The sequence below is a fragment of the Hippocampus bargibanti genome, linkage group LG05, assembly GCF_051943395.1.
Source record: "Hippocampus bargibanti isolate YZ-2025 linkage group LG05, ASM5194339v1, whole genome shotgun sequence".
In the NCBI taxonomy this organism is placed as follows: Eukaryota; Metazoa; Chordata; class Actinopteri; order Syngnathiformes; family Syngnathidae; genus Hippocampus; species Hippocampus bargibanti.
In genome coordinates this window covers 19123845-19148858 of record NC_142738.1, presented here as the reverse complement: position 1 = coordinate 19148858, position 25014 = coordinate 19123845, and the positions used below count along the sequence as shown (strand labels likewise).

The 25014-nt window shown below is 40.1% G+C and overlaps 2 protein-coding genes across 5 annotated transcripts in view; both read left to right on the top strand.

Moving 5' to 3' along the window:
- Positions 1-4073, top strand: part of mical3a (microtubule associated monooxygenase, calponin and LIM domain containing 3a) — an 86682-nt gene extending 82609 nt beyond the window's left edge. The window contains exon 50 of the mRNA XM_088997154.1: positions 579-4073. Coding sequence (XP_088853280.1) covers positions 579-763 — 185 coding nt within the window. The 3' untranslated portion in view covers positions 764-4073. The remainder of the gene's footprint in view (positions 1-578) is intronic.
- Positions 4074-4940: 867 nt separating this feature from the next.
- Positions 4941-21100, top strand: ttc38 (tetratricopeptide repeat domain 38). 4 transcript variants are annotated; one of them, XM_088997149.1, is made up of 15 exons: positions 4941-5519; positions 8254-8331; positions 8452-8533; positions 9833-10004; positions 11522-11695; positions 12671-12746; positions 13655-13834; positions 13948-14067; positions 14203-14262; positions 14490-14528; positions 16165-16246; positions 16508-16673; positions 18949-19108; positions 19495-19568; positions 19882-21100. In XM_088997149.1, exons 1-15 carry the CDS (start codon positions 5355-5357, stop codon positions 19967-19969), a joined length of 1716 nt encoding a protein of 571 aa, XP_088853275.1. In that variant the 5' UTR covers positions 4941-5354; the 3' UTR covers positions 19970-21100. The 4 variants fall into 4 exon arrangements, with proteins under 4 accessions (XP_088853275.1, XP_088853278.1, XP_088853277.1 ...); XM_088997151.1 differs by lacking the exon at positions 4941-5519 and adding an exon at positions 5940-6129; XM_088997152.1 differs by lacking the exon at positions 13655-13834 and having other exon boundaries at positions 4975-5519.
- Positions 21101-25014: the final 3914 nt, after the last annotated feature.

Genomic DNA, 25014 nt, shown 5'->3' with positions numbered 1-25014 from the left:
ACTGAACGTTTATCGTGATGTAAAATGACCGATACCTAAATTATTTTGTTCCGTATTGTGCAGATATTTTTCCTCTGGATGTGTTTTTTTTAAATACATATCTCGATATAGCTAGACGGCTATCAGTCAGTGGGTCTCTTTAAACCATTTTATTTTTCTCATGATTAGGAAAATAAATCAATAATAATCGTTATTGACTGAATAGTTAGCGATATTGTAATGAAAGACTCAGAACATTTATATCGCTGTGGCCCAAAATGGCACTTCCTTTGTGTTAATGGTTAAATATGTACAGTATCATTTTAAGTATTGGGTTTATCACCAGGTCTTTGTTTCATTGGTTATCTAGTTTTCTCATAGCATGGGGATGGTTAACAATGCTGGGGTAGTGTACCTTGTAATACCACTATTCTCTCTGGTAATATGTGTTGAATACATTCACCTTGGAAATTTAGAGTTTTGAGAAACTTAGCCCCAATGGAGTCGACACCCCTGCCCGAGTTGTAGTAGTTTTATGTTGAGGCTATACGCCTTTTCCATTTTCTGTGTGATCGCTCATTTGTCTTGCTCTTTTGCAGACCACCTCAAGGCTGAGAAAGAGCTCGCACAGGAAAAGCTGATTCTAAATGAAATGCTTGACGTTGTGGAGCAGCGTGATGCCCTGGTCGCACTACTGGAGGAGCAGAGGCTTCGAGAGAAAGAGGAAGACAAGGACCTTGAGGCTGTCATGCTCTCTAAAGGCTTCAACCTGAATTGGGTTTAACAAGAGTCTTTGCTCCGATTTAAAATTAGCTCAAGGGTCTGAGCATTTTTTTGATCAGCGTCGTGCATCAAACATGGGGAAAAAAGGCAGTTCCGTCTTGAGTCTGTCACACCTGCAGCAGTGAATGTGTAACGATTCCCAACGAACACAAACACGCGCGCAGACTTGGCTATTACTGTATTAAGATTACTGGAAGCAGCGCAGTGTTTACACATCTTCAGCCCACAGGCAGTTTGAGTTAATCACTTTTCAGGTTTGTACTATCACCGTGGGTAGGAAGATGTGCAATTTATCATTGCAGCCTTGATGTGCTGGCACCTTTTGGGAACATTCAAAACTTGTTTGATCCAGAAAAATCGAAAGGGAATATTGCAATCTGACCCTGCTGATGTAAAGGAAGTGTACAAAAATGTGTTCTGTAAATACATGTAGATGCAGGACTGTTTTACTGTATAACAAGATCCTCCTCCTGTATTTAGCAAGAACAGAAAAGGAAGGCTCCTGAATCTGCCTTCCTCTGCACTGACATGCTGATTTCTTCCAAAAGAGCCACATATGTTTCTGTACTTTTAACGTTGTGTTTTGTGGGTCCACACAAAGAGTCCTTCAAATACGCTACCTCCTTGATTGGTGGATTAGTTAGTCTGTAAACTTACATCAAAGCTTTTGAGTGTCCGTATGTATGTGCCCAAATGCAGACGGAGCTTCATTCACTGAAAAAAAAAAAAAAAAAATCATGCATGGCAGGCTGATTGAACACTCCAAATTAACCCTAGCTGTGGGTGTGCGTCAATGATTATTCTTTTCTGTGTGCCCAGCAATTGGCTGACAAGCGATTCACGGTGTCCCCCGCCGACAGCCTGAAGACAGCTGGGACAGGCACCAGCACCCCCGTGACATTTCGGCGGATTAGAGGATCAGAAAAACTATATACACATCATATCATATCAAAATCAAGATACCAACATTCAAGACAATAATGTTGAAATTCGGACAGTATACGTAACCTAAATTTACCTCTCTTGTGTTGCATCTAAAATTCAGTCCAAGCAACTGCGTACCTCTTTAAAGTTTGGCCTTGTTTGATTCCTCAAGACAGTGTTACAATCAATTTGGGTATGGGAGGGTACATAAAAACATACACACATGAAAAAAAATGACCTACCTGTTTGCAACAGTTGCCGGACAGACATTCACATTTAAACTGCAGTCTATACGGTGTACAAATATTGTGTTTTACACCATACCCAGACTATATTTACATTTTATATGTAGTAGTGGACAAAATAGCAAAGTTTGTGCTGGTACAAATGTATAAATATTCCATGCTTAGCCAGTCGATTAAATTGCGCTATGGGACTGCCTCTTGACTTTCAAAATATCCTTGTGATTATCGTTCATGTTCCGCACATATTCTTTGACTCCCACTATCTATGGTTTAAAATAAAATCCTGACATAGTAATGCAATATTGGACAGGGGGATTTTAAACAGTTTAGGTTAGCACATTCACATCGCTGGGAGTCCAAAATGAACATCGGGCAAGTGTTTAACTAGTTTGTTATAATGTGTGTGTGTGCGTGCGTGCGTGCGTGCGTGTGTGTGTGTGTGTGTGTGTGCGTGCGTGTGTGTGCGCGTGTGTGTGTGTGTGAGACGTTCACTGCAGTTTCCTTTGTCCCAAGGGAATTTGGAACAAGTTCAGAATTGCGAAAGAAAAACACATAAACTCTTAGGTGTCTAATTGGTGTGTTGTTTGGGTGTCTAATTGGTGACCTTGTATAACCATGATGTAAATGCACATTTTGGTTTTGCTACCTTCTCCGCAAGTCACAAGTGTTTGCAGCTTCGTGCGACAGGGCGTCTCTGTAACAAGGAAACCCAATTTACTAATCATTACTAAGTAAATATTCAATAGATTATAATTTTTCTCAATTGTATTCAATTATTCAACAGGATTTTCAGGAGGATACTCTCGTGCCAACGTCCATGTTATATAAAAAAAAAAAAAATCCTCGTCTCACCCACCGTGGGTGGTGTCTGTCCCCATTTCAGCTCGGGTCCTCTACCAGAGGCCAGGAAGCTTGAGGGTTCTGCGCAGTATCCGTGCTGTTCCCAGCACTGCGCTTTTCTGGACCGAGATATCCGATGTTGTTCCCGGGATCTGTTGCAACCACTCGTCGAGTTTGGGGGTCACTGCCCCAAGTGCTCCGACCACCACAGGCACGACTGTCACCTTTACCTTCCAGGCTCTCTCCAGCTCCTCTCTGAGCCCTTGGTATTTCTCCATTTTCTCATGTTCCTTCTTTCTGATGTTCCCATCACTCGGGACCGCTACATCCACGACAACGGCTTTCCTTTCCCCTTTATCTATGACCACGATATCTGGTTGGTTGGCCATTACCATATATATATATATATTTTTTTTTTCTTTCTAATTTAGTAAAACCCTTGTCCCTGCGATTATCCTACTAAACATATTGCACCTCAAATGATTAGCAAAATATTTTCTCTAGTGGCACTGTCGATAAACTATTTTTCTCACATGATCCAAAGTGATTTTATCATTTTACAATTGATCAGTACAGCCATTTTAGCTTGTCCAGCCAGCTGGGAGAGGCTTTCATACTCCTCACTAACTTTGAAAAAGTTTAGAACTAGATTCAAAATGAACGATAGGATTGTTACAGGGATATCATGTTGTTACACATTTGAATTTATTCCTACATACCTTATAAAATGTCATGGGAAAACACAAGCGTTTGATGTCATCAACAGTGAAGGGCCCAATTCTTGACATGAAATTTACGGTATATCACAATGTTTACAAATATTATTCCATATCATGTGTTTGTATTTTCCGTACAAGTGAGGAGATCTACACAATTCATCAAGTGGCAGTGTTCAAACATACAGATGCCTTTTTAAATTCCGTTCTGAAGCCTAGGTTTCTGTTTGGTTGGATTTTTTTTTCAGGACCGTACAAAATATAAATTTTGTTTGAGGTTCTGGAGTCATGCAAATTATATCAATGACGCATTTTGGTCATTTTTAACAGCACATAGAGCGTCATATGTATGTACTATGAGTTGAAAGTGACACAATTCTTTGTGTGAATATTATGAGTTTGATAAGTGTGACATGATTGTACTGATATTTATTAACGTGTGACAATTGTATTATATGTAAAGAATAATAATTCAGATTTTTAAACTTCTGTTGACACGATTTATGTAAATGCTTTCTGTAGCTGCCTGTGTGTATTGGATGTATGCTGCAAACAGCAATAAAACTACAGGTTTTTTTTCACAAAAGGGCCACTTGTGGTTTCGATGTGACAGGAAAATATTCAGAGAAAGTTATATTTTGCCATTCTCTGGACTGATTGTTCTGTTTAAGGGCTTGAGGCCATTTAAGTAATCGGCCGTGTGGAGTTTATGACTACGCATAGTTTATGACTACGCATAGTTTGACTGCAATTGCCTTTTAATCTGTCGATAAACTTCAGTGTTAATACAATTTAAATGTGGCTTTTATTTAGTTCTCATAAGATAGAACTGTTAATAATAATATATTTCATTTATAAGCGCCTTTCAAAACTCTCAAGGACACAGAACTGTTGTAACTGTGGAATTGCTAAAATATGCCAATTACTTGGCATGTAAAACCAAATAGGTTTGTTTGGTAGGATGTTGCTGGAATACTATCCAGATATCAATTTAGCATGTAATGATGGATGGTGTTATCTTGGCAGCAGACAAGCATTTAATCTCCATTGGAGTTTTGAATCTATCCTTGTGAAGTCCGTCTGTGTAAACACTCAGTCGTACAGTAGTGGTCCATCGATGAAAAGGTTTCTTCAGCCGTCATCTGTACTTCTTTGAAGGTGTCGGACGTTTCGCTTCTTATCCAAGAAACTTTGTCAGCAAACTAAAGTCTTACTGGTAGTTTAGGCCCTGTATATATATCCCTACTTGTCTGGACAGTAGGGATATCCTTGTGAAGTTTTTTGAAATTATTACATCTAGCACGGAGACGTAATAATTTTAAAACACTTCACAAGGATGGATTAAAAACTCCAATGGAGATTAAATGCTTGTCTGCATTTGTAAAACATTTGTAGTTGGAACACAGTTGAGTAAAAAATAATGTATTCACAAATGTAAAATTACCATGTATGAGTATATCAGAGGGACAAGTCACATTAGAGCAGGGGTGTCAAAGTCATTTTTTTCCACGGGCCACATTGTAGTTATGGTTTCCTCTCGAAGGCCGTTATGAATTTGGGGAAGCCATTAGAATTTTAATCCCCTCCACATATTACATATACAGCGCACAACAAATTAGTGAATAACTAGTTTTCCAATCTGAAGTCAAGAATGATGACTGTTATTGTGGTTTACATCCAAAAATAGGAAATTTTGGTTAGGATTTTAGTAAGCATCATGGAATTTCACAAGTTTGATTTTCTTTCCCGGGCAGAAAAAAAAAATGATGTGGCGGGCCGGATTTGTCCCCCGGGCCTTGACTTTGACACCTGTGCATTCGAGGCTTTGGAGAGGCTTTGAAGAGAAAGTCAGAGAGGCCAGACTGAGATGGTTTGGACATGTCCAGAGGAGAGTGACTATATCGGGAGAAGGATTCTGCGCTTTGAACTGCCAGGCAGGAGTCCGAGAGGAAGACCGAAGAGGAGGTTTCTGGATGTGGTCAAAGAGGACATGAAGGTAGCTGGTGTGAGAGAAGAGGATGCACAAAACCAGGTTAGATGGAGGACACCGATTCGCTGTGGCGACCCCTGAAGGGAAAAGCCGAAAGGAAAAGAACAAGATCACCATGTATATCACAACTCTCAATTTTCTTTTAGCATTTATAGTCGATTTTTGTTGTTCTGTTTCGTTTAATAGTATATATAAAGCCTTTAACAAAATAATTACCTCTGTTATAATAATAATAATAATAATAATAATAATAATAATAATAATAATAATAATAATAATAATAATAATAATACCTTGTATTTCTAAGCGGCTTTAAAAACTCTTAAGGACAGTTTACAGTCACTGGATGAGAACATTTAGATCCCTCTCAGTGCAGAGTACCAGTGCAGAGTACCTAATACACTGTATACTATACGTATACGACCGGACCCGGACACTATACATTGTATAGTGTCCGGTGGGAGGTTCTTTTGCTCATTTTACATTGAATGATTTGGGCTTCCGCAAAGTTTTCCGCTGCGCGTCTTTGTTCCCGAACTTGACTCCGGGAAGACGTGCGAAGTACTATAGTCAAACCTGGCGCTTTTGTTGTTATACTTTGCATCCATACGGTATCCATAAAATGGATCCTCTGAGCTACAGAGACTGTGCGGTAAGTGTTGCAAAAGTTGTCATTTTTAAACGGGTCGAAAAATGTTTGGTGTTTTTTTTCGCGGGTGGTAAAAATTCACGGGCGTATGCTCTGGGCCGTGTTTGTCGTGTGGCAATTTTGACGTGTTGCACATGGATGTATTGAATAGTCAAATGTCATTTAAGTGTCAATCTAAATAAAACTTGAAATTTATATAGTTTAAGTAATACCAATGACTAAGATAAAATATGCACAGGGTTCACTAAGCATGCATAAACATGTTTGGTTTTTTTGTTTACAATTTAAAATACAAAATACATATCAGTAATAGCAGAAAGCATCCAAAGGGAATTCCAGTGATCTACTGTTTCTATAATTTTCCTGAGACAAAAAAAAAACTGAAAAAAAAAGTCCTGACTCCAAACATTCGGTGCAAAGACAATTTGACCTCGCTGAATTCCTTTTCACTGACCACAAACAAGGATGATTACCTCCAGACCCCACAAATCAAGAAATCATGACCATATAGCCCATCTGATGAATTGATGAGAAGGTTTCTTCAGCCGTCATCTGTACAAATGTGATCCTTCACATTTGTACAGATGACAGCTGAAGAAACATTCTCATCGATGGACCACTCCTGTACGACTGAGAGCTTACACAGACATCTGATGAATTGGAAGTCAGCCAAAAAGCTGTTGGGAAAATGTCCCCCACCCCCCACCCCCCTAAAAAAACAAATATGAAGAAATCAGCAAATTTACATCAATCAGTCCATAACATGTTTCAATGCCATCCCGAAGATTTTTGAACTCCATTATCCACAAATGGAGAAAACATGAAACAGCGGTGAAGCTTCCCAGCAGTGGGCACCACTCCTGCAGAAATTACCCCAAGAGCACAGCAATGGTTCATTCTAAATGTCACGTGGAAATCTAATGAACTGCAGGCCTTCCTTGCCTCAGTTAAAGAAACAGTCCAGAGGGAGGGACTTTTGATCTCCTCAAAAACTTCATGTATTTTTTCGATCAATAAATTGTGAACTTGAGTTTTCAATTGTATCAATTTGTTTTGTTTTAATCAATAAGTAACTATTGTATTTTCTGGTGTATCAAGCGCACTGGAGTATAATAATAATAATACATTTCATTTACAAGTGCCGAGGCAGACCCCCAATGAATGGGGTAATTCAAAACGTTTTCCATATGTAAGTCGCGCCAAGAAAATCAATCAGCAGCAAAACATATGTGAACACCTCTACTTTCTCCCACGTTGCTGAATTAAACATCGTAAAACATTTTTTTTCTGTGTGCTGAGGTCATTTTAGATTTAGATTAGATAGAATTTTTGCATACAGACCTTTTACATAACTGCCCATTTGTACTTGGTGAGTATGTTTCAAAAAAGGACAATTCAATAAGTGACTCAATACACTTGATGTGATATTATTCAACTTGATTTAATTAAGTATGGTTGATTCAAAACACATTTTCTGATTCCAAGTGATTTTTGTGTGCACAGAATATATGGGCAAAAAAAACCAAACCAATCAAAGTGCGTGTGTGTGTGTGCGTGCGTGCGTGTGTGTGTGTTTATTGAATGGCAAAATTAACAAAATTAATAATGTACATCTTGTAATTCAGGATGTCAGTTTGTGAAATTCCAATGCATTTTCTGACAGTTGGCTCTGTCATTTGTGATTTTTATTGAAAACAATGAATGGACGCAAACTTAATCGTGTTGTGGTGTATTTGTGGCCAAGGTGTTATCATTTATAGCAATATTATTTAACTGTTGCTTTCCACCAGAACCTACTTTAGCTTTTCAGTTTCAATAGTTAATTGTAAGAATTATTTTCAATATCATGACTCATTGAAGATATACAGTATTCCTCCGGCCTGCTGTGGGCTCACCAGTTACCCTTAGCCTTTTGTCTATATTGCCTCATTGTTTATCCGACACTGAAATTGAAACAATGCAATAAAACAATACTAAATCTGAGAAAGTGGTCAACGGTAGTGATTGGCAGCACAAACATGAATTCTGAACGGCTTGTCATTACAGTGTGTCCTGTGTTTAAAAGTAGGACTTTGGTACAATTTATTGTTTGGCCAGAACTGACTAGGCACTTTTTTCCTTCCCTAGGCTTGGAGGGCTGAAGGTCTTCCATTCTCCACCAGCAGTAATGAGGCGTGCAAACTTTATGACGCTATTCTCCATCAGGTAGATCATTCACACAGATAATATACAATGATTGAAGTGAACTCCTTTTTACACTGGTAGCAAAGGTGACAAAATTGCATTGTTTTTTTTTCATCATATCAATTTTATTTTTCTCCTTAGTATGTGACATGGCGCAACTATGACAATATTGGAGGAATTGAGGGATGCATTACTCGAATCAAGGAGGCTGATCCAGATTTTGGTAGGTATACCAGATGAATTTAATGAAAATCTTAAAACAGATATTTTGATCAAATACTACTTGCTGTGCTGCTAAAACTAACATTTATGAAGGTCATTATGGCCCACATTTTCATTCAAAGGTGCCATGTGCTCATAGTTAAAATGAGCGCAACTTCATTTTCCGGTGGAGACAAGTCTAGTTTACAGTGTTTGGGCTCCTGTCTCATCTCATTGAGCATTACGGGGCACGGAGCTGCTGCGTCTTGACGCACATGAACATTTTTTGTCACAGAATGTAAACAGCTCTTAAAAATGGCCGCATCGTCGTTTACATTCAGGGGCAGGTCAATTTTAGATGCCTTTTCCGAGGCATTTTAACTCATTCACTGTCAGATGATGTGGAAAAATATGTCCACTCCATTGCCAGGGTTTTTGTCATTTTCACTCAAATAGCAGGACCTACACAATATTGAGTTTTGGGACCACATAAACATTCAATGCAGCGTAAGAAACCTTAGACTCAGGAATGGCGCTCCATGTCATGCTTTTCAACTTACGAAAAAAATTGGGAATGGCAGTGAAACAGTTAAAAGCACCCCCGTACTACACAGCAAAACTTTGGGGAATTGGTCACGTGGCAGGACTCTTTAATTTGCAAGGGCAGATATTTGCATCTTGCCTGGAATCCGCTGCAATTTTGCGTGTGCGGCAATCTTATCTGTCAGACCCAAGCAATTCAGTTTCTGCTTTCACCATTTCAAGCATTTATGTGCTTCCAGCACCAAGATTTTAATTGGAATGACTGAATCGAGCCACTTCCATTGGCCGGGTGTCTGCTGCGTTCCATCCCTCAACGGCGCATACATCCCTTGACGCCTCGTTCTCATTGTGCAAAGTGTGGAAAAATATCAGAAGAATAAAAACTCCACCCATGCACACTGTTAGTCTACACTTTGCGCCAGAGTTAAACAAGTGGGTTTCAGGTGCAAAAGATATATATATATGGAATATTAAAATAGTAGGTGACCTCTTTCCTGTCTTTTTGAAATGTCTCTCTGATTTCTCATAGTTTTACTTCATTAAAATTTGGGGTTTGCTTTTGTTTGGAACATTTATATTTTTTAATGTAGGAACTGTTTGAATATTACAGCACAAGCATGTTTTTTTCTGAGCTCTAATGAGAATGAAAACAACCGAAACAGAAAACACCAGAAGAGTTTCGAGAGACCTAGTTTCAACAGTAAAGCCCCTTCTCGTCTTCAATTTGCAGTGAAAAACGACAATAAGCAATGATTTATATCATGAATTCTCCTGGCAGTGATGGGCCATGTGGTGAGCACGGGTTTAGAGTTGCTGGGAACAGCAACATCCCCCCGCCTGAACCAACGTCTGGCCAGCGCTGTGAAGAAAACGCTGGAGCTTGCTGACAGTCAAAATCTCACGCCGAGGGAGAAGCTCCACGTCAAGGCCTTGGAGTGGTTGTCACATGGGTGAGCTTTCGACAAGTCAGGAGAGGAGGATCAGGCTGGCAGTTTGAGGATCTAGGAATTCTGTACGATGCCAAAAAATGTGTTGTGGTTAAACTTCCACAATAGAAACAATACAATGGAACTGCCGACTCTGAACCAGGTTCAATATACTCAAACAGTATAAAGTCAGTAAAGTTTTATTATAACTAAAAAAAAAACAGCGACTCCATCTCTTCAAAAAAGGTTTCCAAGATTAAGTGAGAGTCTTCATGAGAAAGACAGGGCATTTTTGCTCTCAGTAAACCAACACACTTAGATAGAGATCAGCAGCAAACCAGCAAAATAGCTTTACAAATGGCAAATGAATATTTTTTTCCACCTGAAGGTGTTGCAAACATTTCTAGAAAAAAATCTGAACAAAAACTGTATCAACTAACTAAATCAAATCAAATTGTATTTAAACCAGTTAAAATCATTACTGCGTGTGTGTGTGCCCGTGTGCGTGTGTACAGTGTGTGTGTGTGTGTGTGTGTGTGTGATATATATACACTCACCGTATAACACATTTCCGCGCTCATACACACACACACATATATATATATATATATATATATATATATATATATATATATATATATATATATATATATATATATATATATATATGCGATGTTTTTCATAGTGTTTTTGATTTAGTCAATGCAATCAGTGGTCCCCGTCCTTATTTCGTGTCACGGACCGGTTGAAACTATTACGTGCTGTTCACAGACTGGCAATATTTTTTTTCATTGCTTTTTAAGTTGCCACATGTAAAGCACGTATACTCACAGCGATAATTACATAGGAATTTAATATAACAGAAGAATTCAACATTCATTGCGTTCAAACTATGTGATTCAACTGCACAACACGTGCAATAAAATTACACAGTGAACTATTAAGAACACGTCTTATAATTTCAACAACTAATTTCTATGTAGCAATCATACATATGCCGTGAACATCATTGCTGCCTGTTAATCGGAAAATATTGATTGCTGCTTTCATCCGAAGGCTGCTGGCTTGTTTCTTAGTGACTAAACTGCTAATATTTATGTGGGCGTCCTGTGCAAACTGGTCTTTTTTTTTCATCATACTTTCTACTAAGTGGTTCTTAACCTGTGGGGAATTCCCCATAGGCTCTACTTGATCACATAAGCGCTACTTGTTCAAATGAATCAACAGGTTTCTTTTATGGCCTTGTTTTCAACATCATTCATAGAAATTGTATTTTGATTGAAACTGTCACACAATATATTTTTTTCTGTTGTCAAATCAGCTGTGATTTTACAAGCAGTATAGTATATCATAGCATGATACGTTGTAACAGATAAAGCAAATCCCAAATTATTTTTGTTTTAAATGCACCTCCAATATTTCAATTCTTGAGCCAATTATCATGCTGGGGGTAAGGGAGGGTGGCAGGGCTGATTTTTATTGTTATTTTTTTTAAGAACAAAACTGCTGCCTACCATTTTACTGACTCATGTTTGTTGTAGGAATTTCCCCAAAGCCACGGATGTTTGGGATGACATCCTGGTTGAGCATCCCACAGACTTGCTCGCCCTCAAGTTTGCCCATGATAGCTATTTCTATATGGGAGCTCAAATCCAGATGAGGGATTCGGTTGCTCGAGTACTGCCCCATTGGAAGCCTCATACCCCTTTGTCTAGGTACTGTGAAATATGTGCATTCGAAAATTATTATTCATCTGTGCAAGAAACCTTTTGATTGTGAAGGGAAATTAACAAGAGATGGTGGTGGTAGCTGAGGCCAATGCAATACTCATTCATTGGCTGGCCGTCACATACAATTTGTCACCCATGGTTTGTCTAGAGCAAAGTAAGAGCTCCAATGCATGACAGATGAGGTGGTTGGAGAAGAGGTCAAATAAGGCTTTGTGGGATTTTAGTCAAATATTTCCCCATGTTAAAACATTCAGGTAATATTTGCCCAAGTTAAAGCAAATTAAAAACTAAATAAATAAAAATGTGGTTGCTTCTCCCTTCTGATGTTTCCGTTCATAATAGTCAAGCTGTTACATGTTACGTGTTCTCAGCCATCTCCTTTCTTCATGCTCCTCATCAATGTAGGCTTTGTGAAACAAGACCATTGTGTTGATTGGAAGATTTTCCTTGACCAAGGGAAGTGCTACATCTATCTAACTAACAGGCTTTTTGTAAGAGAACGTAATTATCTTTTACCTTTTAAAGTTGGAATACGAGGTTATCTGGGGTACGGCAGGGGGAAAAGATGTGGCCACGGCCTGTAGCAAGTGTATTTGAACAAAACTGTGAGTTGCTAGTTTGAATAATGTCAACAGCCATATGTTTGCAGGATGTCACAGTACGTCACAGTATGACAATAAATCAATACCTGTTTTTCCAACTCCTGTGCTTTTCAACCATGGGACATTATCTCAATCAATTGTATGCACCCTCAAGCTGAAATTATCACTGGTCTACTTACTCCATTGTTACACAAAACATTGACACGTACAGATATTTTATTCATTGAGTGCTTTCTAATGAGGGTCAGTGTTGACAGATTTCAAATGTGTCATTAATTCTCTAATGTCATAATCTTTATCTTAGAAAGTAAAATAATGAAATGATAAATGGAACTTTTCTCTTTATTGATATGTTCAGCTATCTGAAAGGATTGTATTCTTTTGGTCTGATGGAGACGCACTTCTATGACCAAGCTGAGAAAATAGGGATGGAGGTAAGACTGTCTTCCTATTTTCTCTGATGATTTATTTCACGGATGCAGACTGCCTATCTGTCGAGTGTGCCTATTCACAATTAATTCATACTTGATGTTCATTAATAAGCCGCTCATTCTGGTCTCAGGAGTCGCACTCTTGAATCTTTCAAGTAATGCGGTACGTAAAGTACGGTTTAAGATTGAAGGTTGTTCGAGCATGCTGATTGAGCAAACTGTTTGAAGAACAAAAACATCCAAACAAACCAAACTATATTATATATATATATATATATATATATATATATATATATATATATATATATATAATATTTGACCTAAATGCGTATAAATACCAGTCAGTCAAACCCAGGCGAATGAATTAGTAGCCCCCGATAAGGTGATCAGCCTAGAGACCAGTTCTACAAATACTGTAGTTCACCAATTTTTTGTTAAACGATACATTTTACACCAGTTCAACTCTCAATGTTAATGTATATATATATATATATATATATATATATATATATATATATATATATATATATATATATATATATATATACACACACACACACACACACACACACACACACACACACAGTAAAGTCTCGTTATATCGATATCGGATATATCGATAGTCCCGGTTATATCGATACTATTTCTATGCACGCACGGAGAAAATTACATGCAAACAGGGTCGGATATATCGATAGTCCCGGTTATATCGATATTTTTTCGGACTCCCTTGAATATTGATATAACGAGACTTTACTGTGTATATATATATATATATATATATATATATATATATATATATAACTGCAGGGTGTAAGATGCAGTATGGACTGGAAACCCCAAGGTCAAAATGGGAAACACCTCCCAAGGTAGTAGAGAATGACCGAGCAAAGATCCTGTGGGACTTCCAGATACAGACTGACAAGATGGTAATGGCCAACCAACCAGATATCGTGGTCATAGATAAAAGGGAAAGGAAAGCCGTTGTCGTGAATGTAGCGGTCCAGAGTGATGGAAACATCAGAAAGAAGGAACATGAGAAAATTGAGAAATACCAAGGGTTCAGAGAGGAGCTGGATAGAGCTTGGAAGGTAAAGGTGACCCCCAAACGTTAAGAACCACAGCATTAGCTGAGTTATGATCTATTCTAGATGGGTGCCAGGGATCTGCGTTTATCACCCATTGTTCCTTTCTTCACGTGAAGGCCCTGGCACTGGCTCCTAATGACACATGGTCAGTCCACTCTGTTGCCCATGTCTATGAGATGACAGCGATGGTGGACAAAGGCTTGAAGTTCATGGAAGCGAGGGAGAAAGACTGGCAGGTATAAACAGTGACTTCCTAGGCAATGCATTCTTCTGATGAATCATGTTCGAGTAAGCTTGTCCCGTTCTGTTCTCATCCATTGAATGAAACAGCCTCCGGAAATGTCTCTTGCATTAGTTTTCTGTCATTGCAGGTATCCGATATGCTAGCCACTCACAACTATTGGCACTGGGCGCTGTACTTCATTGAGAAGGTAAAGATTAATGTATAATGAGTCTTCTCAGTGAAGTGCAAAGTTGGCAGCCCAATTGTTTTTGGAATTTGTATTTGTGACGTTTTCTCTGGGGTAATTCAAAGTCCACAGTTATTTGTATTGCAAGATTAATTTGTGCTTGCATCTGCACTGTGCAGTTTTCCCAAGCAAGCACCTCTCAAGTCTGACATTATTTCAATTTGTCATTGTCACGTCGCTCTCCACAGGCGCAATATGAGGCTGCACTGCAAATATTCGATTCTCAGGTAAGTTATTTCCATTCCATTCTTGAGCAGATGTGTTATGTGAATGCATTCTGCTTGCATATCCCATTATACCAGATGATAATTTTACACCCTCATTTGTGATAAGTTAAGTCATCAGGATATACATGTATGAGAAATGACAGTGTCAGGTAGGGCAGTTTTACTCACAATTATAATTCTATTGTCATTGCAATACCTCTCTGACAGTGTCAAACCATACGTTTTTAGTGTTTGTTTTTCACCATGATGCAAGGCATGGATTTTTGCATCATTTCAGAATTGAAGGAAACACATTTTAAATGATGTAACTACAAAATACTAGAACATGCAGTTTCTGAGTAAATTCACTTGTCCTAAGACCAATATAAAAGAATAAGAGAAAAGAATGGTTGAAAATAGTTTTAAAAATACTAAACGGTTACGTCGTACACCCTGAAGTGCCATTCTTTCATTGACACAACTCCACCACCTCGCCCCATGATCAAATTGAATGCCAAATAGAAGACTCAACATATTTAAATTTTATTGTTTAAATATTTGTTTATTTACTCTCTCTCGGAACCGTGGGAACATTTGTTTTCATAAACATAGTTTCTTTGAATAATACTTATTCAGAGTGTGTGTCCCGCAATATGCATGCAACACTGTCACCATAACATTTTTAACATCGTAGAAGAACAGAAAATCAGTCAATCAAGTGATACGCTGGACTTATCATCAAACAATTTTGCAAAAGAATGGATAGAAAGACACATCCTCTCTTCTATTTTAATAGTTAGCCATGATTGATTGCCTCCTTCTCGCCCTGTTAGGCATGTGATCAGAATAAGATACTAACAAAGTATATATTTCTCAACTTAATTACGAACGTTTGTTCTCTTGTTCAGAAGTATCAGATGGCTGAAAAGCTTCTACTCCTGAGTAAAAGCTAACATTTGTCCATTACCCTGTTACGGTGATTACTGTACCTGTTAACATCAAATAGAGTGTGTTTATTATTATATTTGTGTTTATTATTAATGAATAGGTAGCATGAATTCAGAAAAGTGAAAGTTGATTGTTTCCCAAACTGAAGATGTGCTCCAATTCTGGAATAAACCACATATTTCCAAGTGCAGGCGAGCAGTAAGGGATTGAACAACAGCACTGATTTGCCAGTCCAGTTTGTAGCCGAAGTTCAAGACAGTTGCCTTTAGATAAGATGCAAGTGGTGCCCATGTCAACGGGGTGGGATATACGATGGCCACCACGACCAAACACCTTGTGTTTACTTTTCAATTAAATCAAGGAAATCCAATGCCAAAAACCAGTCTGAAAGAATAAAGCATCCTATTTGCTTATGGGGATACGGATCTGACTGTCATCCATATATCATCTACCCCGGATGATGATTATTTCATGCCACCATTCAGAGTATAGAGGATACAAATGCCACACTGTTTGCAGTCCTGTCACTGAAAGAACAAGAACATTTCACCATGTTACTTCATGTTGTGATAGGTTTGAAAACAACAGTAGGTACTATGAGCTGACAGCCTGACACTCATGACTTCATTCTATTGCTCCTTCTATGCTATTGTGTCAAATCCGTTCCGTGTTTGAGTCTTCAAGTAAAGGTGAACCCTCTCTCTGAAAGGTAATCAAACACTGTAAAGCCACGGGATCCATGTTGGACCTGGTCGACGCCAGCTCCCTGCTCAGCAGACTGGAGATGGAGGGTAAGAGACATGCCACTCGGTAATCGATCTTCATTTCAAAAATTCATTTATTCAGAAATGCTCATGATAATTTTTGCAGTCATGCCTTTTAACTCTGTTAAATTCACATTATGAGTAATATTTGATCACATCAGGTTGACACGAGATTAAAATTTGCAACCGTCACATGTAAAACTATGACAACAAATTGCCTCCAGGTGCCACTTTATTTGTTTTCAGGTGTCACGTCACCTTAGTTAACAATGTTTGCATGCTTATTAGGTGTGTTTGTCAGGGACCAATACCGGAATCTGCTGCAGGTCATCATGCCTCACGCCGATGACCACGTGACTCTCTTTAATGACCTCCACATCCTCATGGTGACCCTGGGAGCAAAAGAGACTGACACTTCCAAGCGTCTGCTGGAAGGCCTCCAGGAATTGGCTAAGTAATTTCCTCACCATTTTCTCTCTCCCCCGCTTACCTCGACACTATCACCCTTACATAAGAACCACGCGGGCCTTATGTAAAACTGAGACAGGAGCGATGTGGAGAGTAGGATGAAGGGCGTGCGCAGTAAAAATTGAGAGCAGCAGTCCAATTCACAAAGCAGAGTCCAGCAATTGTTTCTCCCTTGGGGCTTTGTGGTTATAATCTGGTCGGGCAGTGTGACCACAGACAGTCATTTCCCATTTTGTTCTGCAGAAAACCCACAAAAAGCTGCTCTCTACTACCACTTCTTTCAATTGTCTTATGTTTCACTGTTATATAAGTCGCAGGAATTACTTCTGATGGGGTTTGAGTGGGTGGCAACTCTTGAAAGATTCATCGTCAATTCCTAGGTGAGAGATGGATGCTCTCCACTCTGCTTGAGTCATTCAGAAGGATGGCAGGAAAACTTAAGCTTTGCAATCATGCAGTTATGCGCCTATGCAATTTAACAAAATTCGAATTTTGCAATAACACGGTGCTACGAGTCGCCATTTGTAAATACGTATAATCCAAGATAGCCCCAAGACACGTATTAATCTTTGTGGAATCATGTGAGGTGCATTTCACAGTCTTTTACAGCAGAATAAAAACTCAAACCACATGATTTTGTGCTTCCAATCTTCTTCTTATCCTTTCGGCATTTTCCTTCAAGGAGTCGCCATAGCGAATCAGTGTCCTCCATCTTCAGTTTTTTTATGTCGGATTCCCTTCCTGACACAGCCCTTTGTATTTATCTGGGCTTGGGACCGGCACAATAAGACACTGGCTTGTCTCCCTTTGTGGCTACATAACAAGCAACTTGATGAACTTAGTAAAGATGAAGATGCTAAGTACTAGTGTCTACTATTTTTTTATATATATATATATATATATATATATATATATATATATATATATATACACACACACACACACATACACACACACACAGTAAAGTCTCGTTATATCGATAGTACTGCTTATTACAATACTATTTCTATAAACGCAAAAAGAAAATTTACATGCCGCAGGATCGGATATATCGATAGTCCGGGTATATATATATATGTGTGTGTGTGTGTGTGTGTGTGTGTGTGTGTGTGTGTGTGTTGTGTGTGTGTGTGTGTGTGTGTGTATATATATATATATATATATATATATATATATATATATATATATATATATATATATGTGTGTGTGTGTGTGTGTGTGTGTGTGTGTGTGTGTGTGTGTATTATGTGTGTGTGTATTGTGTGTGTGTGTGTGTGTGTGTGTGTGTGTGTGTGTGTGTGTGTGTGTCGAAAGTCCCACCTCCACCTTGAATTCCTCCGTCACACCGACAGCACACCTCACAACTGTCTTACAGTCGTGATACATGTCTTGCACCGCTCTGACATACTTTTCTGTCACTCCAGACTTCCTCGTGCAATACCACAGCTCGTCTCTGGGCACCCTGTCGTACGATTTCTCCAGATCTACAAAGACACAATGCAATTCCTTCTGACCTTCTCTGTACTTCTCTATTAGCATTCTTAAAGCAAACACTGCATCTGTCATACTCTTTTTTGCCATGAAACAACTAACAGTTGTATAAATTAGTTTTAATTACCATCACCAAATGTTTGGTTGGTGGTAGTCATTTTTAAATCATTTCTTTTGTAAGTATTGTGTTACAATGCAAACCAATGTGGTTGAGATAGCAAAAATGGTATTATTTCTCTTTTGCCTCAAACAACTGAGGCCACAAGTCATGGGTTGCCAAGGAAAATGACAAGTATTATCATTATGATCACTTCATCAAAGGCGAGAGATTATTTTATGTGCACGTAAGATCAACATGTTTGGTACGTTAGTTTCTCATACTCTACCTGCCTGCTCACGGTAAGAGCAGAAGTGAAACAAATCTAAATGTCATTTGATGCCAGTCTGAGTGAAAGGCAGCCACAGCAATCATTATACATTTTCAAATCCACTTTTCAGACTTTTACGATGCCTTCATTTTTTTTTCTTGCACTTTGCTCTACAGTAGCGACCTCTGTGGGTTTCAAAATTGTTAAGCACATATTGAGTGTGAAATTCGAATGTCTCGCCTCAGGACTGTTAGTGACCTTTGGCACAGCAAGGTAGGGGAAAATGGGCTTGTATATTTTTTTTAACTTGATACCTGCTGGCTTATGGAAGTGTGCTATTCTGTTCTGTGACATTTGCAAGTCTTCTGGTGTAAATTATCAATAAGATCCTTCTCTTGGCAGGACACCGGGTGAAAACTACCATCACAAACTGGCTGAATCCATCGGGGTTCCCATGTGTCGAGCGTTGATGGAATATGATGAAGGAAACTACGATCAAACTGTGGAGTTGCTTTATCCTTTGCGCTACAATGTCGTGCAGATAGGGGGCAGTGATGCGCAGGTAATAAAGCACGCTACCCCGACGACGTGGATAATGATTTTCTTCCTAAACTTATTTGGCCTTGAGGCCTGTGATCATGTGGAATTGTGTCTCTTGAGTGAAAACAAATCCTTGTTGTTATGAAAGTGGGCCAGAGGTAATGAATGCCCTGCCTAAGAGCTGCGGCTTTTCAGCCTATGACTATACTTCAACATCTAGTGTTAAATTGTAGAGCACAGTGCATACACATGAATAATGAATCTCTGTGATGAATGCTGATGGACTTCACGCACCGTGCCCCAGAAGTGCGACAGTATACATTCCGTGTAACTCCAAACAGTTGAAAGTCATTTCGAAATGAAGTAGTTCTTTTGTTTACCAATGGCTTTGTCCACTGTTGCTTGCAGAGAGATGTCTTCAATCAACTGCTTATTCACGCGGCCTTGAAATCGGAGAATAAGCACCACCAGAGACTTGGCAGGTAATGCACAGTTGGGAGTTCCACATAGGATGTCAGATTCCTTTCTTCTTTTAGAACTGTGTGCCATGTTTTTATTTCCCTCTGACTGCTGCGAGATCATGTAGGGATATTATGAAACAAAACCATAACCATGACACGATGGTCCTGTCGCATGATGTTATCTGCTGACTTTTGATGTGCATCGGAGTCACTCAGGAGAGTTTAACATTACGGAGCTATATGTTACTGTCCTTAATGATTCTGTTTTATGTCAGCTTGCATTCTCTCTCAATCTGTGTTCATCTCTACACGGTGTTGTGTTGAATTCCAATAGATGTCTTTTGGTGGAGCGTGAAGCAACAAAGCCAAACTCCCCTCTGACTGATCGTCTGATGCAGAGAGCCGTGGCCCTTCACCACTAGAATCATTGCAAGAAGCACACTGCCCCACGGAATCTTATATTCCCATGTCTGATTACAACTGCCAAAGGGGCTGACTTCTTTTCAAGAGATTTCTGGTGTAGGATTTTGCATGTAGAGCTACGTATATAGGCTGAAATTTTACCTCGTGAAAGAAAATTGTGCAAATTCTGCGAATTTGTTCACCCTGAAACTGAAAGGATATCATTGATGGATGTCTGTATTTGCATGCTTAATCAGACACAACTATTAATCACAAGACAAGAATATATATATATATATATATATATATATATATATATATATATATATATATATATATATATATATATATATATATATATATATATATATACACGCACACACACACACACACAGTGGTGGGCCGTCAGAGCCAGCAAGGCCTTCTCTGCTGGCCTAACATAATCAGACATCATTATCATAATTATAATAAAAGTCAATTTCATTAAAAAAGTATTTTTTTAAATATATACATAATTATTCTACATACTGTTTTCTTGATGTTATATTATATCCATTTGGTTATGCTCCTTTCACTGTTGTAGTTTTAGGTCAGAGTTTTTAATCCAATCAGAATTCAGCTAGCTTGTGTCGCCAGGCTGTATGAAATCTGACCGACGCCTTCAGAATCAACAGTGAGGGCGTCTGTGTGCTGTACATGAACGGGCACATGTAGTTGATATATAGTTGCGATAGCCAATCAGATCACGAGTTGGCACAGTAAGGCCAGCTAGAGGGCCTCGCGTTGAACATGACATGTACGCGTCCTGTGATTGGATACTCACTTTACCTCAGCCCTCAGCGGAGGCAGCGCTATGCAAATCAACCAAGCTACAACAGATCAGACCCGGAAACTTTAGCAGAAAAACCAAGTATATCTACTCGCTTTTTTAACCCACAATGGCTGAAGGAGAGGATAACTCGCTGTCGCATGTAGGCCTATTCTCAAGAACAAATGAAAAAGATTTGTTTACTTTTATTTTCAACAAATAGTTTGTTTTGTGAACGTCTTGTTGTTTTTCTTATATTAAACTGACATTTTGTAATTTAGCGTAAAATCTTGCAAAGATTGCATATTCTTGGTGGACTTAATAAAACTTTGTGGACAAATGATTTTAAATTTCCTTTTATTTATAAGTGTTTGCTTTATCACGTATAGTGACAAGTTGTAATTGCTGATGCAGATTTATTGATGTGTAATTGCTCCGGAAAATAGCCTGTGTTGTAGACGATTAAGGTGATGCCACGCCCAGTACTGCGTGCGTGTGCTTTTGTAAATGATATCTCCAGCCGTTGTGTCATGAATTATGGTGTGTGTGTGTGTGTGTGTGTGTGTGTGTATATATATATATATATATATATATATATATATATATATATATATATATATATATATATATATATATATATCAGTGACGTGCAGTCAGTGGAGGCAGGTGAGGCAGTGCCAGTCCAGTCATCATGGAAGTATCAAATGAAAAAATTAATTAAACAGTTAGATGTATTTAGTGATTTGTACTTTAAAGTCCTTGTCCATTTAACTTCACCGTTTTAGGATTTTTTTCAAAATCGCTGAATTTACGTTCAAATACTAAGTAGAGACGAGCGATGACGTCATCGATGACGTCAGTGCCTCACCAGCCATGAACCTCACCGCATGTCACTGATATATATATATATATATATATATATATATATATATATATATATATATATATATATATATATATATATATATATATATATAAAGCGGAATTATGAAGCGGATTTATGTGGGACAGGAGATGTGAGACAATGTCTTTTCGTCAATGGATGCTACAGCTTCGTGTTTGCTTTCAACATTTAGCTTGTAGTAGATGTACAAATTCCACCATGACGTCCCTGATCCACTGCTGACATGGATGCTTTGATCCTCTCCTCTTTCAACTAGAACTGCTTAATGTCATCGCAAAGAGGGTACAGCAAGTCCTGAAGAATGAATGACTCTGTGTCTTTGTGTTGTCATATTTGTTTTTTTTTTTTTCCCAAGATGGCGGCGCGTGAACACGCAGCGGCTCCCCTCTCCCGGCAAATTGGCCCTTTCATGTTTATGTTTGTTAAAGTAATTATAAGTGCCTTGCATGCTGGGTCCGAGAGGACAGTAGTGCTGTATGTCATGCATATTAGCATATTTGACAATAAAGCTGACTTTGATATATATATATATATATATATATATATATATATATATATATATATATATATATATATATATATATATACAGTAAAGTCTCGTTATATCGATATTCAAGGGAGCCCGAAAAAATATCGATATAACCGGGACTATCGATATATCCGATATCGATATAACGAGACTTTACTGTATATATATAGCCGGTAGTCGAGTGGTTAGCCGTCATCATGGGGAATGTGAGATCGCTCCGGAATAAAATGGACGAGCTGGCGGCGCTCTCGCGGCACCAGAGGGAGTACCTGGAAGCCAGCTTGCTACTCATCCCGGAGACATGGCTATCGACAATCACTCCGGACGCCCACACAGAGTTGGAGGGCTTCCAACTCGTACGAGCGGACAGAAATGAAGGCAGCGGTAAGCAGAAAGGAGGAGGGATTGCTGTATTTGTGAATGACAAATGGTGCAACCCTGGGCACATCACGGTGAAGGAAAAATTCTGCACTCGCGACATCGAGCTGCTAGCCGTTAGCCTCCGGCCGCATTACCTGCCACGGGAATTCTCACACGTCATAGCCGTGACGACGTACATTCCCCCTACGGCAAATGGCGGCGCTGCCTCCGATGCCCTCATGACTGTTGTAAACAAGCTGCAAACCCAGTCCCCCAACGCCTTGTTCATCATCTCAGGGGACTTCAATCACGTTTCCCTGAAATCCTCCCTCCCAACATTCACACAGTATGTAACTTGTGCCAGCAGAGACAATAACATATTGGACCTATTTTATTCAAACGCCAAGGATGCATACAAACCCTCCCCCCTGCCCCCTCTCGGAAGAGCAGACCACAATATGGTTCATCTCCAGCCTGTGTACAAACCCCTTGTCCAGAGGCAACCAGCTGTGACCAGCACGATCAGAAGATGGTCCACAGAAGCTGAAGAAGCTCTGCGGGACGGTTTTGACTCAACCAGGTGGGAGCTCTTTACTGAGATTCATGGGGAGGACATTGACTCACTCACCAACACCATCACAGACTACATAAACTTTTGTGAACAAAACACCGTACCCACCAGGACTGTGCGGTGTTTTGCCAACAACAAACCATGGATTAATCCCGACATAAAAGTCCTCCTGAAGGAAAAGAAGAGCTTTTGTGTCGGGCAACAGAGAGGAACTGAAGGCCGTGCAGGACCGACTGAGGAGGAAGATCAGAGAAGGGAAGAAGGTCTACAGGATGAAAATGGAGGAGCAGCTGCAAGCCAGCAATGTCGCTGGTGTCTGGAAGGGCCTGAAAAACATCTCAGGCCACAAAAGCCCAGTGACATTGAATGAAAAAGACAAGGACTGGGCAGATGAACTCAACCGCTTTTTCAATCGGTTTGACAAGACGCCAGCCGCCCCTGGCCCACCGTCAACTTCACCTGTAGCTGCACCTGCACCAACTCTCACTGTGGCCTTACCCTCCCTGCCCCCTCTCACGACCAGCTTTCCGCAACCAACAACTGCCCTCCCAACCGTTGCCACACCCTCAGCCGCCACTCTGCCTCCTGGTTCCTGCTTGTCTGTCACAACTGCGCAGGTGAGGAACCAACTGAGGAGGATGCAGGTGAGGAAGGCAAGCAGGTCCGGATGACATCAGTTCCCGACTCCTCAAGACCTGCTCCGACCAGCTGTGGGACATTGTCCAGCACTTGTTCAACCTGAGCCTGAAGCTGGGAAGAGTTCCACAGCTGTGGAAAACGTCATGCCTGGTCCCAGTGCCCAAGATCGCCAACCCAAAGGAGTTCAACAGCTACAGACCGGTGGCGCTGACGTCTCACCTGATGAAGACGCTGGAGAGACACGTCCTCGCCCACCTGCGACCGCTGGCAAGCTCATCACTGGACCCGCTACAGTTTGCCTACCAGCCCAGCATCGGTGTGGAGGATGCCATCATCAACCTCCTCCATACGGCGTTGCTGCACCTGGAGAATGCTGGGAGCACGGTGAGGATCACGTTCTTCGATTTCTCCAGTGCCTTCAACACCAACCAGCCAAATCTACTGGGGGACAAACTGTGGCATGCCGGAGTCGACCATCACCTCACATCCTGGATTATAGATTACCTCACAAACAGGCCACAGTACGACTATGAGTCGGACAGGCTTCTCTGCAGCACATGCCGCAGGGAACAGTCCTGGCTCCATTCCTCTTCACCCTCTACACCTCGGACTTCAATTACAACACCCCAACCTGCCACCTTCAGAAGTTCTCTGACGACTCAGCTATTGTCGGCCTCATTACAGAGGGAGACGATAGGGAGTACAGGGGACTGACAAAGGACTTTGTGGACTGGTGCCAGCAGAATCACCTCCAGATCAACACCGGGAAAACCAAGGAGCTGGTGGACTTCTGCAGGAAACAATCCTCACCTGCACCATTGAACATCCAGGGTTCGGACATTGAGAGGGTGACCTCCTACAAGTACCTGGGTGTTACTTTCAACAATAAACTGGACTGGACAACAAACACGGATGCCCTAATCCAAAAGGGACAGAGTCGCCTCTTCCTACTCAGGAAACTGAGGTCTTTTGGAGTTCAGGGGTCACTCCTAAAGACTTTCTATGACTCTGTGGTGGCATCAGCCATCCACTATGGCATTGTCTGCTGGTCAGGCAGCATCACCACCCGGGACAGAAAAAGACTGGAGCGCCTTGTCAAGTGGGCCAGTTCTGTCGTGGGCTGCTCGCTGGACTCTCTGGAGGAGGTGGGCAACAGACGGACGCTAGCTAAACTAAAAGCTATGATGGACAGCCCCTCCCACCCCCTCCTGCCCACCCTGACAGCACTGGGTAGCTCCTTTAGCCAGAGACTAT

What these genes read in the sequence shown, in the direction of transcription:
- ttc38 (XM_088997149.1), top strand. Translation starts at nt 5,355, where the DNA reads ATGGTTTGGACATGTCCAGAGGAGAGTGACTATATCGGGAGAAGGATT. An exon ending in AAGAGGATGCACAAAACCAG is followed by an intron (nt 5,520 to 8,253) that starts GTTAGATGGAGG and finishes TTCCTTCCCTAG; the next exon opens with GCTTGGAGGGCTGAAGGTCT. An exon ending in CACCACCAGAGACTTGGCAG is followed by an intron (nt 19,569 to 19,881) that starts GTAATGCACAGT and finishes GAATTCCAATAG; the next exon opens with ATGTCTTTTGGTGGAGCGTG.